Source organism: Monodelphis domestica, chromosome 4 (assembly GCF_027887165.1).
Source record: "Monodelphis domestica isolate mMonDom1 chromosome 4, mMonDom1.pri, whole genome shotgun sequence".
Classification (NCBI taxonomy): domain Eukaryota; kingdom Metazoa; phylum Chordata; class Mammalia; order Didelphimorphia; family Didelphidae; genus Monodelphis; species Monodelphis domestica.
Genome location: NC_077230.1, coordinates 343017938 through 343035929, shown reverse-complemented (window position 1 = coordinate 343035929; position 17992 = coordinate 343017938). Strand labels below are relative to the sequence as shown.

At 35.9% G+C, this 17992-nt stretch overlaps 1 protein-coding gene across 2 annotated transcripts in view; it reads left to right on the top strand.

Moving 5' to 3' along the window:
• UVRAG (UV radiation resistance associated) overlaps positions 1-17992 on the top strand; it is a 453313-nt gene that overhangs the window by 332907 nt on the left and 102414 nt on the right. For both annotated transcript variants that reach the window (XM_056794952.1, XM_007490950.3), the window contains one exon: positions 13254-13332. In XM_056794952.1, the coding sequence (XP_056650930.1) occupies positions 13254-13332 (79 nt within the window). The remainder of the gene's footprint in view (positions 1-13253; positions 13333-17992) is intronic.

The following is a 17992-nucleotide window of genomic DNA, read 5'->3' as shown; positions in this document are numbered from 1 at the left end:
TAAATAACCCTTTTAAATAGAGTCATTGAGAGATTTTTAAGCCTAACAATATTTATCTAAAACCAAAATTTTAAATCATAAATGCAATTCAGTTAAAGTAGAAGCTTCCCCAGTAAATACAAGGTTAAAGCAGAGATGGCCACTCCTCTCTGTACCATTTGATACCCTTCTAAAAATGCTAGCAATATCAATAAGGCAAAAGAAGAAAATTAAAGGCATAAAATAGACAAGGAAATAAAACAAGCTATCCCTTTTAACCAATGATTTGATTAAAATTAGACTATCTTAGGAAAATAGCAAAATCACAAATTGAGACAATAGTTGGAAAAGTCACAGTCTACAAAATAAGTCCATAATAACCACCAGCTTAATTCTTTACAATAAATAAAATGCAAGAGATAATAGTAGAAGAAAAATGTAATAATTTAAAATATATTTTAATTCATTAAAATATTGATTTGTTTTTTTCAAATTTAAAATATAAAATCAACTGAAAATTGATGGTTTGAAATAAAATCTTTCTGTTGTATGTATATGGAAATGATTGTATTTATGATGTTTTTCAGGCACAGAACAAGAAAAAAACATAAGGAATATACAAAAATAGAAATTAGAACATATTAGATGTCAGTCACACATAATTTATGCTGCTATAAGTATTTTTATGATGTAATCTTATAAATTTCAGCATTTTTGAAACTATCATTTGGGTTAAACATTTAAAATTAACTCATTACCAAATACAGTTGCTTTTTGTTTATCATCAGAATCTTCCATTTAAATTTTTTTTATAATTTTGACATACATTTTCATTTATTTGAAGACTTAGAAAATAGCTAAATTTTTAAAAATTTACCTTAAAAAAATGTAGGTCATTTATCTTTTGCTAAAGAATATTTTTAAATAATTAAAATCATATGCTATTTCTCATTTAGTAAAATAAAATTATATCCCTAATTATCAAACTGCAATTTTATTCTATTAACCTATAATTAAAAAATAATGAATTCAAGAAAATCGTTACTAAACATAGATGAGATGGCATTGTCATTCTATCAGAATTCAACCCAAATATTCATATGCTGAGAACTGAAATTATATATAATTAGTAATTACTTTAAAATACAACTATTATACTTTGACATATGAGTCATTTCCCTTTCTTTTATTTCTTTGAAGTATACAAACATATTCACAAAAGCACTTTTCACTGGTACAAAGAATTATAAATTAAGGGTCTTCCCATCCTTTAGAGAACTACTGAATAAGTTATCTTTTATAAAGAAGATAGAACATTATTGTATTGTAAAAAGCATGTCAAAAGGGACATGTCAAAAGAATCCTAAAAGGTTATAAAATGTTGCATAGTGAGGAGAGAAGAAGCAGGAAAACAATTCATATTGCTGCTTAGTTGATTAATCTTGTCCAGCTTTTTGTGAACCCTGATTTTCTTGTCAAAGATAGAGAAGTGGCTCACAATTTCCTTGAGACAAAGAGGGTTAAGTGATTTTGCCCACTGCTAGTTAGCATCTGAGGCCATATTTGAAGTCAGGTCCTTCTGACTCCAAGCCCAGTGCTCTATCCACTGAGGTACCTATTCAGGCAAATTCAGGATATACCTGCTATGGCAGACTTTCAGAGGATGTCTTGGACAAGAATTACACAAAATGGATATATAAATTGGTTCAACTCTACAACCCCTGGAATAGATGAGATCACAGATCCATTTGAGTATTTGAAAGAATAATTTATTAAATGAAGGGGAGTGGGGAATGGGGGGTAGGGTTGGGAATTTTGAACAAAGGCAAGCAGTCAGTCAACAGTCACTGATAATATGCTTACTGTGTGCCAGGCTGAGAGTCATTCAGCTTTTCTAATATAGAAGATGAACATCTAAAAATCATCATTGGGAATTATTTTAATTGTCCCTTGTAAGTTTCTATCTTAATATAAAATGTAACTTTTTTTTAATAATTTACTGAAATACTATCCCAAAATGAACTTTTTTTCATGTTAGAGTCAGTTTTATGACCATGCATAAATGATCATTATGCTGTTAATTGTAACTTTATCCTTTATAATCTAAATTCGGTGATAGTTTGGCTAATGTAACTTTCCATCTATATTGCAATAAGATCCCTTTGATTTATATCATATATCCTGATTGTGATAGGTTTGCCCTTTAAAATGAATTTTATTTTTCCTAGATTGCTTAAAAGATCTATAAATCTCTTGTAAGTTAAGATAAATGTGTAGAAGACACAAGACTATACTATTCAACTTGAAGTGACCCATTAAAGATTTGAACATTGTATAAAATTTGAAGTCTGTCTTAACCCTGTCATATTTAAACTGTTTGAAGCTAATCAACTTTTAAAATTCTATTTTAATGTCACAAGCCTTGTTTCTACATTCCTCTAAGGGAATCCCTATTAATTCAAAATGAAGTAAACATTGTTTATTCTTTTCTTAGGAATGTAGAGTTTTGGTTTTGAATGGATGCTTATTTCAATTTATTCTTCTGACATACAAAACTACTTCCATATTTATGACCTGAAAATAGAGAGAGATCTAGGTTTTCATTGAATCTGGAGTGCTCTGCAGGTGGTGTACATGTGATAGCTCACTGAGTTAACAATCTTAGAGTGCAGAGGTTTATGGATCCAGTTGATTGTACTAAAGTGCCCTCTTTTCCTTGCTTCAGCCATTAGGTGGTTTCTTTGTAGGCTAGAATGTGTACTGTTCCCAGATAATCTTCAATACCCTGGTATTACTCATTACTTCCTTTTGGATCCACTCTCCCAACTCTCTCATGTCCTACAGTTAAAGTTTGAAACATATTCTGATTTAATTTTTTATTGCCTCCAGTTCTGCATCTTTTCGTGGGGGCTCCTAATCATTTGCATTTTTTTGGCATAGGATATATGCATTTTGTGAATTTGCTCACTCACCAGAGCTTACCATTTTATAACACCTACTTCACAAAGTGGCTTTTAAAAAAAATATTTTATTATTAGTCACTTTCTCTAGTGCTTAAAGGGGGAAAACCCATTAGATTTATTCTTCTCTTCTAATTTTCCCAGAAATCAGTATCTTGCAGGTTTTATGACATATAGCTTTCCCATACCATTCAAAGAGTAATTGAACTTTTGGATGAAAGCAATAATTATCTGCCTTGTATTTGCTTCCTAAGTCATATTCTTTTGCAAAATCAGGAATATGAAGCATTAATCACTTAGTAGTAATCCCCCTTTTTGATCGGGTATAAGTCATTTTTGTTCTATTTAAGGTAAAAAAGTTTCTTTAAAGAGACAAACTCTTAATCAGATTTGGCTCATGAGAGTGTGAAACTGAATGAAAGTTCAACTCAAGGTTAGACTGTAATTGAAGAAAATTGAAGTTGAAAGGGGCTTCAGAAAGCGGTGCATATCATATCTAGTACAATCAGTACTAGATATGAATACTAGTTCTCAGTTGGAAAAGAACATCTCTGACCAAAGGTTGTCTACTCTCTGAAGACATTTTGTGAAGAGCAACTAAGTGCCTCCTAATGCAGTCCATTCTCCTGTTGGGTGGTTCTAATTATTGAAGAGTCCTTTTTTTTTTTTTAATCTTCTCCCTTACCAGTTGCCTCTGAAACTGCCCTCATTGTTCCTGATTCTTCTCTCTGGACTCAGACAAAGCAAGTTTAATCTATCTTCTATGTGACAAACCCTTCAAATACTTGGAACATAGCTGCAGTGCTTCCTTTATATAATTTTTTTTTTCTGAGACCTTTTACTCCAACCTGTACCTAATGGAAATCCTTTGTATGCTATCCTTGTCAAATGGTCATCCAGAGACTGCTCTACTTGAAGACTTCAAAAAGAAGGCAGCTCATTCTATCTTTGGACTTTTATAATTTTCCAAGATTTATTTTTCCTTAAATCAAGTCAAAACCTACCTCTGTAACTTCCAAATTTCAGATCCAATAAAATCAAATTTATTTACTCTCCCAAAGCATTATCAAAGCTATAGATTTATTGAGAATCTATAAATGAACACTGTCATGGTCACGTGTAGGAGTCTAGTGAGTGAGTGATTGAATCTGAGGGCCATTGTAGCCGTGGAAAGTGAGAGCCATCTAGGGAGATGAGAGAGTGAGAAAAGGAGAAAGGACAGGAAAGATAGAGGCCAGAATGCCTTAGAAGACCCGAGCAGAAGAATGAGGCACCATGACTGGGGACTGTGACTGTCATTTATTATGACAAAGAGAAAGACTTTTATGAGAAGTAGAATACTAAGCATTACAATATGGGGGCTGGGGGGCATTAGTTTCCCACAGGATAATTTTTATAAAAATGGTTTCACATGTGAATGTTACCAGAGTTGCTATTACAGATGTAAACAAGTTGAGAAACAGTGATTGCTAATCTGTTCTTAGAGAAAGACAGTTTGGTACGTTCAGTCATGATGTTACAAGGATTTCATTGCTCTTCAGAGTGAGGAGAGACTCAGGGTTTAATGATGACCTTTGGCCGAGAGCATCATTGCCTTTGTGTGAGAGATTGGGACCTTGCCAGCAATCTCAGACAAGCATGGCTGCTTTCCTCAGTTAACCTCACATAACACCATGGAATTCCCTAAATATCCCAGTGCTTCTGACCCCATTAGGTCATCATCCAATCTGCATTCTCCCACCTTGGCTGATTCCTGTCCCCCTCAATTATCTCAGCTCCAAATCCCAACCACCCTTTCCATGTTTTCCATTTCTGGAATGCCTATTCCATAAGGAACAAACTTTCTTTGATCTTCAATATTTTCCTTTTCCTACCATCCTTTGGCAGTCATTGAGACCAGGCTCCTCTCTGATGACACAGCTTCTCCACCCTCCCTTTCCAGTATTGACTGCACTCTCAGTCATTCCCCTCTGCTCTCTGAGCCAGTAGAATTAGAATATTCCTTGCTTTCCATTATCACTTTAGTTCCTCCCTCTACTTCTGTCACTCAGTACCCTCTCCTTTTTTTTTTTTGAGTTCTATACAGGCCACATCTTTCACCCAATCAAAATTCTGGAGAATGTGATTTATAGGTCTCTGAGACTTTACCCTTCCTTCCCCAACAAGTTCAGTACTTGGCTCACAATTTTTTCTCTTCCCCACCTCCTGCCCTCCTACTACTCTCTCAAACATTCTAACTGTTGGGTTCCTCAATTTACTTATTTCCCATGACCTATTTATTCCTCCACCCCATCTCAGCCATACCATTTTTTTTTCCAGATCAATAACACTATAACTTTATTCTAAGAAAGCTCATGCCTATTTTTAAAGGTGTTTCATTAAAGTAAAAAAATAAATAAAACAACCCAAGCCCGGAAACACAAAACTGCCTTGAGTGTAGATAATGAGCATTAATAGAATAAATGTCAGGTCTTTGTTGGTATCTAGGAATTTCTCCTCTATGCTTCTTTTTATTCTTATCAGTTGTTGATCTTGCTATCCCTTACTTGTACTACCTCCAGGTTCAAAAACTCCCAAATCCTCTTATCCAGTCATAATCTCTTAGCTTTCCTCAACTCCCTCTACTTTCTAATACTAAATTGAATTTTTCATAACTTCATACATCATAATTCTCTCATGCCATAACCCCTGCTCTACCCACTCAGTGACACTGGTATCCTTGCTGTTGATCAAACCAGATATACCAGTTCTCAGCTCTAAACAATTTCTCTGTCTGTCCCCTATGCCTGGAATACAATTTCTCTGTCTGTCCCCTAAGCCTGGAATACTCTTCCTCCTTATTTCTGCCTTCTGGCTTTTCTGACTTCTTTCAAGCCACACTAAAATCCCACGTTTTCCAGACCCCATTAAATCTAGTACTTTACTTTGTCATTTCCTATGTATCCTGTATATTACTTGTTTATTCCTGTGTGTTTTTTGTTTGTCTCTTCAATTAGATTATTAATTCCTGTAGACAAAGACAGTCTTCCCTTTTTAAAAACAATTATTATTATTCCCAGCACTTGGCACAGTACTTAATATGGTACTTAATAAATGCTTATTGAATGATCCTTGCCCCCCCCCTCAATTTAAACATTATTTTATTTGGTCATTTTCAAACAATATTCCTTGGAAACAAAGATCCTTTTTCTTTCTTCCCCTCCTCCCACCACCTGTCCCATAGCCAACTCATGATTCCACTGGGTATCCCATGTGTCCTTGATTCAAACCCATTTCCATGTTGTTGGTATTTGTATTAGGGTGTTCATTTAGAGTCTCTCCTCATTCCTGTCCCTTCTACCCCTGTAGTCAAGCAGTTGCTTATCTTCGGTGTTTTTACTCCCACCGTTTGTCCTTTGCTTGTGGATAGTGTTTTTTCCTTCTGGATCCCTGCAGAATGTTTGGGGACATTGAATTGACAATAATGGAGAAGTCCATTACTTTCTCTTGTACCAAAGTCCCTGTGTACAATGTTTTCCTGGTTCTGCTCCTCTCGCTCTGCATCACTTCCTGGAGGTTGTTCCAGTCGCCATGGAATTCCTCCACTTCGTTATTCCTTTTAGCACAAAAGTATTCCATCACCAACAGATACCACAATTTGTTCAGCCATTCCCCAATTGAAGGGCATCCCCTCATTTTCCAATTTTGGGCCACCACATAGAGCTCAACTATGAATATTTTTGTACAAGTCTTTTTGTCCATTATCTCTTTGGGGTACAAACCCAGCAGTGCTATGGCTGGGTCGAAGGGCAGATAGTCTTTTAGTGCCCTTTGGGCATAGTTCCAAATTGCCCTCCAGAATGGTTGGATCAATTCACAACTCCACCAGCAATGAATTAATGTCCCCACTTTGCCACATCCCCTCTAGCATTCATTACTTTCCTTTGCTGTCATATTAGCCAATCTGCTAGAGTTGTTTTGATTTGCATATCTCTGATTATAAGAGATTTAGAGCACTTTTTCATGTGCTTATTAATAGTTTTGATTTCTTTGGCTGAAAACTGCCTGTTCATGTCCCTTGCCCATTTATCAATTGGAGAATGGCTTGATTTTTTGTACAATTGATTTAGCTCTTTATAAATTTGAGTAATTAGTCCTTTGTCAGAGGATTTTGTTATGAAAATTGTTTCCCAATTTGTTGCTTCCCTTCCCAATTTGGTTGCATTGGTTTTGTTTGTACAAATCCTTTTTAATTTGATGTAATCAAAATTATTTATTTTACATTTTGTGACTCTATATCTTGCTTGGTTTTAAAGTCTTTCCCTTCCCACAGGTCTGACATGTATATTATTCTGTGATCACCTAATTTACTTATAGTTTTCTTCTTTATGTTCAAGTCATTCACCCATTCTGAGTTTATCTTGGTGTAGGGTGTGAGGTGTTGATCCAGACCTAATCTCTACCACACTGTCTTCCAGTTTTCCCAGCAGTTTTTGTCAAATAGTAGGTTTTTGTCCCAACAGCTGGGCTCTTTGGGTTTGTCATATACTGTCTTGGGGTCACTTATGCCAAGTTTATTCCACTGATCCGCCTTTCTGTCTCTTAGCTAGTACGAAATTGTTTTGATGACCACTGCTTTATATTAGAGTTTGAGATCTGGGACTGCAAGGCCACCTTCCTTTGTATTTTTTTTTCATTATTTCCCTGGATATCTTTGATCCTTTGTTCTTCCAAATGAACTTTTTTATAGTTTTTTCTAAGTCAGCAAAAAAATTTTTTGGAAGTTCAATGGGTATAGCACTAAATAGATAAATAAGCGTGGGTAGGATGTTCATTTTTATTATATTGGCTCATCCTACCCATGAGCAGTTAATATTTTTCCAATTGCTCAAGTCTAGTTTTATTTCCGTGGAGAGTATTTTGTAGTTGTATTCATATAGTTCCTGTGTTTGTCTTGGGAGATAGATTCCTAAGTATTTTATTTTGTCTAAGGTTGTTTTTAATGGGATTTCTCTTTCTAATTCTTGCCGCTGAGTTGTGTTGGAAATATATAGAAATGCTGATGACCTATGTGCTTTTATTTTGTATCCTGCAACTTTGCTAATATTGTTCATTATTTTGACTAGTTTTTTGGTTGATTCTCTAGGATTCTTTAAGTAGACCATCATGTCATCCACAAAGAGCGATACCTTGGTCTCCTCCTTGCCTATTTTGATGCCTTCAATTTCCTTTTCTTCTCTAATTGCTACTGCTTGTGTTTCTAGTGCAATGTTAAATAATAGAGGTGATAATGGACATCCTTGTTTCACTCCTAATCTTATTTGGAATGCATCTAGTTTATCCCCATTGCAGATGATGTTAGTTGATGGTTTTAGATATATACTGTTTATTATTTTTAGGAATGACCCTTCTATTCCTATGCTTTCTAGTGTTTTTAATAGGAATGGGTGTTATATTTTATCAAAGGCTTTTTTTGCATCTATTGAGATATTCATGTGATTTTTTTCAGTTTGTTGATATGGTCAATTATGTGGATGGTTTTTCTAATATTCAACCAGCCCTGCATTCCTGGTAAAATTCCTACTTGATCACAGTGAGTGATCCTCCTGATTACTTGCTGGAGTCTTTTTGCTAGTATCCTTTTTAAGATTTTTGCATCTATATTCATTAGGGAGATTGGTCTATAGTTTTCTTTTTCCATTTTTGACCTGCCTGGCTTTGGAATCAGTACCATGTTTCTGTTATAAAAGGAGTTTGGTAGAACTCCCTCTTTGCTTATTATGTCGAATAGTTTGTATAGTATTGGGATTAGCTGTTCTGTGAAAGTTTCATAGAATTCACTGGTTAATCCATCAGGCCCTGGGGATTTTTTTCTTAGGGAGTTCTTTGATGGCATGTTGGATTTCTTCTTCTGATATGGGATTATTTAAGAATTCTATTTCTTCTTCTGTTAGTCTAGGCAATTTATATTTTTGTAAATATTCATCCATATCACCTAGGTTGGTATATTTATTGCAATATAGTTGGGCAAAGTAGTTTTTAATGATTGCCTTAATTTCTTCTTCATTGGAGGTGAGGTCCCCCTTTTCATCTTTGATGCTGTTAATTTGCCTTTCTTCTTTCCTTTTTTTAATTAGATTGACCAGTACTTTGTCTATTTTGTCCATTTTTTCAAAGTACCAGCTTCTAGTCTTGTTTATTAGTTTAATAGTTCTATCACTTTCGATTTCATTAATTTCTCCCTTAATTTTTAGGATCTCTAGTTTGGTTTTCTTCTGGGGGTTTTTAATTTGTTCACTTTCAAGTTTTTTGATTTACATTTCCAATTCATTGATCTCTGCCCTCCCTAATTTGTTAATATATGCACTCAAGGATATGAATTTTCCTTTGAGTACTGCTTTGGCTGCATCCCAAAAGGTTTGAAATGATGTCTCACCGTTGTCATTTTCCTTGATGAAATTATTAATTGTTTCTATGATTTCTTCTCTAACTAACCAATTTTAAAGTATCATATTATTTAATTTCCAATTAATTTTTGATTTGGTTCTCCATGTATCCTTACTGATCATTATTTTTATTGCCTTATGATCTGAAAAGGTTGAATTTATTATTTTTGCTTTTCTGCATTTGTATGCTATGTTTCTGTGACCTAGTGTATGATCTATCTTTGTGAATGTGCCATTTGGTGCTGAGAAGGTGTATTCCTTTTTGTCCCTATTTATTTTTTTCCATATGTGTATTAACTCTAATTTTTCTAAGATTTCATTCACCTCTTTTACCTCTTTCTTATTTATTTTTTGGTTTGATTTATCTAAATTTGATTGTGGTTGGTTCACATCTCCCACTAATATGGTTTTAATGTGTATTTCCTCCTTCAATTCTTCTAGTTTTTCCATTAGAAATTTGGGTGCTATACCATTTGGTGCATACATGTTGATTAGTGATAATTCCTCATTGTCTATACTCCCTTTTAACAGAATGTATTTACCTTCCCTATCCCTTTTGATCTGGTCTATTTTTGCTTTGGCTTTGTCAGATATCATCATTGTAACTCCTGCTTTCTTTCTATCAGTTGAGGCCCAGAAGGTCTTACTCCATCCTTTAATTCTAACCTTGTGAGTATCAACCCACCTCATATGTGTTCTTGAAGTATATGTTAGGGTTTTGGATTCTAATCCATTCTGTTATTTGTCTACGTTTTATGGGTGAGTTCATCCCATTCACGTTCAAAGTTACGATTGTCACTTGTGGATTCCCTGGAATTTTGATATCCTCCCCTAATTCTGACCTTTTTTCTTTAGCTATAACCTTTTAAACCAGTGATTTACTTTAGATTAGTTCCCCTAGTCCCCTCCCTTTATATGCTTCCCTTTCTAGCCCCTCCATTTTCTCTTCCCCTCTACCCTCTCCTTCCCTCCCTTTTTATACTTCCTCCCCCGACCCCTCCTTAATTTCCTCTTCTCTCTTACCCTGTTGGATAGGATAAAGTTCAAGATTCCAATGGATCTAGATGTTCTAAGCTCTCAGAGTTGATTTCACTGAGAGTAAGGTTTAAGTAATACCAATTAGCACTTCCTTCCTCTCCTACCTATAGGAAATTTTTTCCTCTTCCCTTCCCATGTGTATCTTTGTGTGAGAAAGATTATTCTATTTAGTTTTTTTCTATTTCTTGAAGTATATGTTAGTACCATCAAAGATTCACCCCTTCCCTTTGTCTTTCTTTCACCCCGCCTTTCTCCATATTGTCTTGATGCCCCTATCACTCTCTATGCATGATTCTTCTAACTACTGTAATGATGCATACACTTTTTGAGAGTTACACATTACATTTTCCCCACATATTAATATATATAATTTGATATAAATGTATTCCTTATAGAAGAGAGTTTGAATAAAAGAAAAAGATAACATTTTTATCCTTTTCCCTTTCCTTCAATTTACCTTTTCATGTTTTTCTTGCTCTTTGTGTTTGGATAGCAAACTTTCCACAGAGCTCTGGTCTTTTCTTTCCAAAAACTTGGAAATCTCATATTTTTTTGAATGTGCCCATACTTTCCCCTGGAATTATATAGTCAGTTTTGACGGATAGCTGATTCTTGGTTGAAGACCCAGCTCTCTTGCCTTTTTGAAAATCATGTTCCATGCCTTACGGTCGTTCAGAGTGGAGATTGCAAGGTCTTGTGTGACCTTGATTGGTATTCCTTTATATCTAAATTGTCTTTTTCTGTCTTCTTCTAAGATTTTTTCTTTTGCTTGAAAGCTTTGGAATTTGGCAATTACATTCCTGGGAGTTGTCTTTTGGGGATTTAGTGTAGAGGGTGTTCTGTGAACTTTTTCCAATGCCTGTATTGCCCCCTTGTTCTAGAATCTCTGGGCAGTTTCCTTTGATGATTTATTGTATTATGATTTCGAGATTACTATTTATTTCTGGCTTTTCTGGTAGGTCAATTATTCTCAGATTGTCTCTCCTTCCTCTATTTCCCAGATCTGTCACCTTGTCAGTGAGATATTGTATGTTATCTTCTAATTTCGTAGTCTTTTGTCTTTGCTTTAGTAATTCTTGCTCTTTTGCAAGATCATTGTCTTCCAATTGCCTGATTCTGACCTTTAAAGCCTGGTTTTCCTTTTCAGTTTGGTCTATCCTGCTATTTGAGGTTCAAGCTGTTTCTGTAGTTGCGTGTTTTTGTGCTTCAGATTACTGAGTCCCTTTTGCATTATTTCCCATTTTTCCTGCCCGAAGGCTTCCATCTTTTTGAGAACTTCCAATTTAAATTCTTCAAAAGCTTGTGGACAATTTATATTTCTTTTGGAAGCTTTTAGTGCATTTGTTTGCTCTTCCTCTTCTGTTATTTCCTCTGGTTTTTTGTGTTTTCCCTCCATAAAATGTATCCAAAGTCACCCTCTTCTTGCTTTTCTTGGTGTTGGGCTGTTGGGGTTCTTGGGTACTGTTTGCCATCTCTGTGTTTTGTTTGTTTTTTTCTTCCTTCCCTTTCCAGTCATGAATCTGAATGAGTAGTACTTGCTTTCAGTATAAGGGTCTAATGGTCATGGCTTTAGTCTCAGGTTAATTCCAGGTGCTCTGCAGTTGGGCTGTCTTCCTGGGGAAGCCCAGGGACTGCCCTCCCCTGCCTACCGGCGTTTTGGGAGTTAGTGCTCTCAGGTGAGAATCTTTGCTGGTCTTAGCTAACTCCCAGGACCTTTCTCACATAAGGGGATCCCTTCGCGCACTCGGTGATTATAGTGCACTAGTTCTGGGTGCCTGGGATCTGTGCTTCCCTAGGCTGCCTGCCAGGGTTTCAGGTGTTAGTACTCTCAGGAGAAGCACCATATCTTATTCAGGTCCCCAGACCTGGGGCTACCCGTTGTTCAGTCCTGGGGTGTCCCTCCCTCACTTGTTGATTCTGGCCAGTGCTGACTTTAACTCTGGCTCTGGCTGTTTGGTGGGGGAGGGGAGGTTGGGTCAGCTTTTTGTTCCCTCATATTGTGGAGATGCCACAATCCCACCTACCTTCAGAGCTTCGCCTTGTTGTGGTGTCTTTCCGTTCTTATGAGAATTATTGTTTTTTTATTTTGGGAGGGTCTTTTGAGGTAGCCTTTGTCGTTGGGTCTGAGTAGAGGAAGCAAGCCTCATCTACTCTGCAGCCATGCTTACCCCGAAGTCTCGCCACTGTCCTATTTAATCTCTGAACCCTGTGATCTAGCAAAAAACTGTAGGTTCCTTACTTTCTTTTTCCTCCAGCATATCAGGACCAAAAGTCTGCTGAGCTCAGTTATAAGTTGTGGCTGATAGACAGCCTTGAGTGCAAAAGGCATGCCATAAGGTATACAGCCAAAGTAAATGAATTCTCAAGTCAGTTTTGGCCCTGAGTTGTAGTGCTGATTGTTCTGCCTTCTTACAGAAGCAGGTGCTGACTGTGTTTTTGTCAAGTTTTTGCTTTTTTACTCTCTCTCCTCCTCATTTTCTTTGGAAGTTACCAGTTTTAGGTGTCAATGGTTAAAGAATTCAGAAACTTTATTCTTAGGAGGCATAGAGATCTTCAGATGGAAGAGTAAGGGAAAAGCAGACTTGCTTTGAGCCTGGGGGTTTGTAGACCACGTTTATAACCATTGTATTTTAACTGTCTGTTATGAAGAGCTACCATGGTTTCCTGATGGGAAAGTATCTGTTGTTCTTGCTCTAATGTGATTATGATAAAGTCATGTAAAACACCGTTATTTTTAAAAGAATTAGTCCAGTTCTTCAGATATTAATGCCATATATCAGAAACCTGCTGTCTATAACTTGGCAGTATCTATTCTGTTTTCTAAAATGTTTCAATTTCTCACTTTCCCTAGGTTTCCACTATATCCAAAAGGTGGAGAGAAGTTACAATTTGATTATGGTGTCTATCTTCTGAATAAAAATATAGCACAGGTAAGCAACTTTTTCTCTTTCCCTACTTCCACACCTTTTTCTCCAACCCACATTTCTTCCTTGGCAGACATATTTTTTTTTGTTTTAGAGAGATGTGCAGCCAATTCTTTTAATATACTAAAATGAGAACCCTAAGTTATTTTTATGATGCACTCTTAATCAAGAGAAGTAGAAGGTACAAATATGTATGTTTAGTGCCCACAGAGGAAGTTCCTTTGATTTTTCACCCACTGGAAGAATAACATTTTTAGAGCTTTTTCCTTCTATATTATACTGCTGCTAACAGATTCCTTCTTGTACTTCCTTTACTATCTGGCTTTCAGTCTATCCAATTATTTACAGGAAATTCTTATACCTTTGACATGACTCTACATACTATTTTTATCTTCAGGGGGCAAGATAAAATTTTGTAATGATTAAAATTTAGGAATATGGGGAGACTGAGGCAGGTAGAAATTAGTTTCTCTCTGCAAGGAGTATTATATTTTTTAGAGGTTTATTAAGGATTAAGGATTAAAGAATATACAAGTAAGAAATATGTGCCTAGGCCAGAGGCCTCGACAAAATAACCTCACATCATGGAAGAGATGACTCTGCTCCAAAACGGAAGTCCAAAAAAAAAAAAAGCCAAAAACCTTTGCCACCAGCTTAAATCCTTCCTTGATCTCGGCCCACCTCAGAATTCCCGTGAGATTACAAAGCATTTTGGGGAAGTGGAGCAAAGGCTTATGGGGATTGTAGTCCTGTACTCGAGTCTATTTTTTACAATTTCCAGGTGTAACAATATATTCTATTAGTGTTATGTGTCCCTAAACTCCGTACCATTTGGTATGTTCCTTAAAGACTGTGCCACTAGCCATCATGGAAATAGTGTATTTATTATATGTCCAGGTCTGGGAAGGGACCATAAAGTATGTATGCAATTCATTTGCAGTATTTTGGGCTGCACTTCAACGTGTGTGAAGACATCCCATACTTTTCTTAGCCGTGTAAAAGACCAGCCCCCTGTCTTCACTGCTTAATTTCTTATATTGGGACATTCTTCCAATCAGAATATAATATTCAATGCTATCCAAATCTTAACTATAATTTAAATATCTTATCAATGGAAACTGCAGGCTTTTCTTTTTATAGAAACAATAGTTTTTTATGAGCCCCTTTTCTGAATAAATAGACCGACTTCCTTAACAATTGCCTTATTTATGCCCAGTAGATACAGTATTATTTCCCTTTGTTGGTGTCATCTCATCTTTTCTTCCTATTGCCTAGAGTCAGCTTAATACTTTTATATTAGAATTTTATAAGGACTTGTCAGTCTGGATTAATAGAAGGATCCCCTAGATAGGGGATTAGATTAGGCTTGGAGTTTGAATCCCAACTCTGACACTTAGTAACTACGTAATTTTAGTTTCTTCATCTATGCAAAATTAATCAATAAAATTAAGTACCTACTAAGTGCCAGTTACTAGAATACACTGATACAAAAAAGAAAGGCAAAAGATTCCTTGCTCTCAAAGCTTTCCTATTCTAATGGGGAAGACAAATTGCAAACAACTTTATATATGATATAAATTATAAATAATCTATAGAGTTAAGTCATGAGAAGGCTTCCTGTTGTCTGAGGTAGGATTTTAGCTGAGTTTTGAAGCAAACCAGAGAAGCCAGGAGAGATGAGGGGAGAATTTGAGGTATGAGAGACAACCAGTGAGACTACCCAAAATCAGGAAATGGAGTTTTTTATTCAAGGAACATCAAGGGACCCAGTATCACTTGATCATAGATTATGTCTTATGTGTGTGTTGGGGGGGCAGGAGAAAGAAGGAGGTTGGCTAAGGTATAAGCAAACTGAAAATATAGAGTAGAGCCATTTATGAACAGCTTTGAACACCTAACAGAGGATTTTTACATTTGATCCTGTAAGTAAAAAGAAGTTGCTGGAGTTTATTGAGTAGTGTGATGATATGATCAGACAGCTCAGGGGAAGATGAATTGCAGTTAGGAGGGAGTTGTCATAGGGAGACCAGCTCTAATACATGAGGTGGTAAAGAGTTTTCCTCAGGGCTGTAAAGGTGTCACAGAAGAGAAGGAGATATGCACAAAAGATATTTGAAGGTAGAATTGTTAACTTTTGTCACAAATTGGATATCGGGATGAGAGAAATAAATAATCAAGGATATAAACCTGGGTGACTTGAAGGATGGTGGAGCCTTCAATAATAATAGGGAAGTTTGGGAGGAGGAAGAATTTAGAAGAAAAGATGATGTTTTGGACATTTTGAGTATCAAATATATAATAAGCGATTAGAGATCAGAGTCGAAGAGTAAGCAAAGAGACTAGGATTAATTAGCTAAGTAGATTTGACAATCATTAGAACAGAGATAAGAATTAAATACATGTTAGCTGATGAGATCACCAAGTAAAATGGTATAAAGGGCAAATAGAAGAGGCCCCAGGACAAAGAGTGTTGTGGGATGCTCACAATTAGTGAGCATGGCCTTGGTTAGATTTCCGTCTGGCAAAGGAGATTGGGAAAGATAGTGTTTAGATTGTATAACTGAAAGATAAATCAGGGATCTCCTAGTCCAACCATCTAATTTTACATGTGAGGAAACTGAGGCCTAAAAAGATAATAATGCAGACTTTCTTCTTATGACTCCAAATTTGCCATTCTTTCTACTGTCACTAACTGAGGCTAACTGAAAGCTAGCCAGTGGAGAGATATGTCTAGCCATCTCCCCGTACTGAGTAACTCTTTAAAGATCTTTGAAAACTCCTTGAAATTTATTCTCTCATTTGATTCTCAAAACAGTCCTGCGAGGGAAATAAGGCAAGAAAAGTAAATGGAGACACAGAGAAGAGAAAAAATGTGCCCAATACCATAGATATTAGTAAATAGAAGACTCACTTAAATCCAGGTCCTTTGGCCCCAAGTACCTCGTCTTTTCCATTGTACTATTTGACTTTAAGCCTGATTTCAAGTATCAATAGAAGGGGCTGTTAATATAATTACTTTTTTTCTTTGGTCTCTCAAAGTACTGAAATATTACTAATTAGTGAGATGAAAAGAAATAACAATTGATATTACTTTTTAAAAACAGAACTGTGAATTCATCAGTACTGAAATAACTAGAATCAAAACACTAGTTAGAACAAGTAATTAATTATAAGCAGGACCCCACAGGGTCAGAAGGGGTGACAGTATTACACACACCCTCCACCGGTATAATGTTATCCACTATCTCTACCACTTCCTTAAGATGATTTTGATTGAAGTAAAGTGCAAATAATGGGACTAACTTTGTTAGGGACAGACTAGAGACCTATTCTTTATCTGTAAATAAGAACTCTCTTAGGTTATGAAGTCAGCAAACTCTACCTGCCATTTTAGACTTCAGTGACCCAGCTACATGCCAGGATACCTGCCTCTTCTTATGATGAGATGGTAGTGGAGGAGTTAGGGTCTTCCTCCTCAGTTGACTATTTGCTAATTGGAGATGATTGAAGATGTCTAGGAGAGGCTAAGGTATATGTACAAGGGGTATATAAGACATGCACCAGAGGAATTCTTACTCTTTTGCCCCCCTTGCTCTCATTAGTGACCATTTAGAACATGGAAGGAGTCTAGTAGCATTTTAGATTGTCTTGAACAGCTGATTAACAAATTAACTTTAAAAAAAAAATCCTCCTTCCCAGAAATTTTAATCTTTAGCGTAGCTAAGGCGACATTTGAACACAGGTTTTCATAATGTCAACGACTAATGTTCTATCCACTATATCACATCAGTATTTTTAAAAATAGTTTATTCTGGAGGAAATTGAGAATTTCTGCAGTTTTTACATTAACTAATGATATTAATGGACTTATATTTTAAGAATATCACATTGCTAACTCTATGGAGGATGGATTGAAGAGGAAAGTGATTTGAGACATAAAAATAAATTAGGAGGCTATTTCACTTTTTTGGGCAAGCTCTTGTAGGGGCCTAAAAACTCGGGTTGTGATCATGTTAGAGAGAAAGGGAGAAATTCAAGAGATGCTGTGGAGATTGAAATAAAATATTGGCAACTGATTGGATATAGTAGGATTCCTCACATTTGTGGTTCTTAATCCTTCTAATGAGAATTTGTCACAAAAACCCATGGGCTATTGTTATCCCCCTTTCTCAGTCAAACATGGTATAGTTCATTTCCCTTGGCAAACGTTCTATAAAAATTATTCTCTGGCATGAGAAGTCATGCCATGGAAAGGATTAGAACACATCACTAAACAAAATTATAGTTTAATTTATAGTGGAAAACTCTTCAGTGTCAACTCAAAAGCAGGGACAGCTCTAAAACAATGCTCTGATCCTTTCATTCCCACTATTTGGTTTATCTTTTTATTCCTTTCCTGTTTAATACTCTGTCTCTAGAATATTAGTCCTTTCTAGAACCACTTCATTTTATAGGAAAACCTAGTTCACTGACTTGCCAAGTCATAAAATGTTAAAACTGGAAGAATTCTAAAGATCATATAATCCAATTTCCTCATTTTTCAGATGATGAAATGGAAGTACATACTTGTGTAACTTGGCAATGGTTGTACAAACATTATGTGAGAATGCCAGGATTCAAACCTATACCTGATGACTATATCTGATATTCTTAAACCATGCACGGA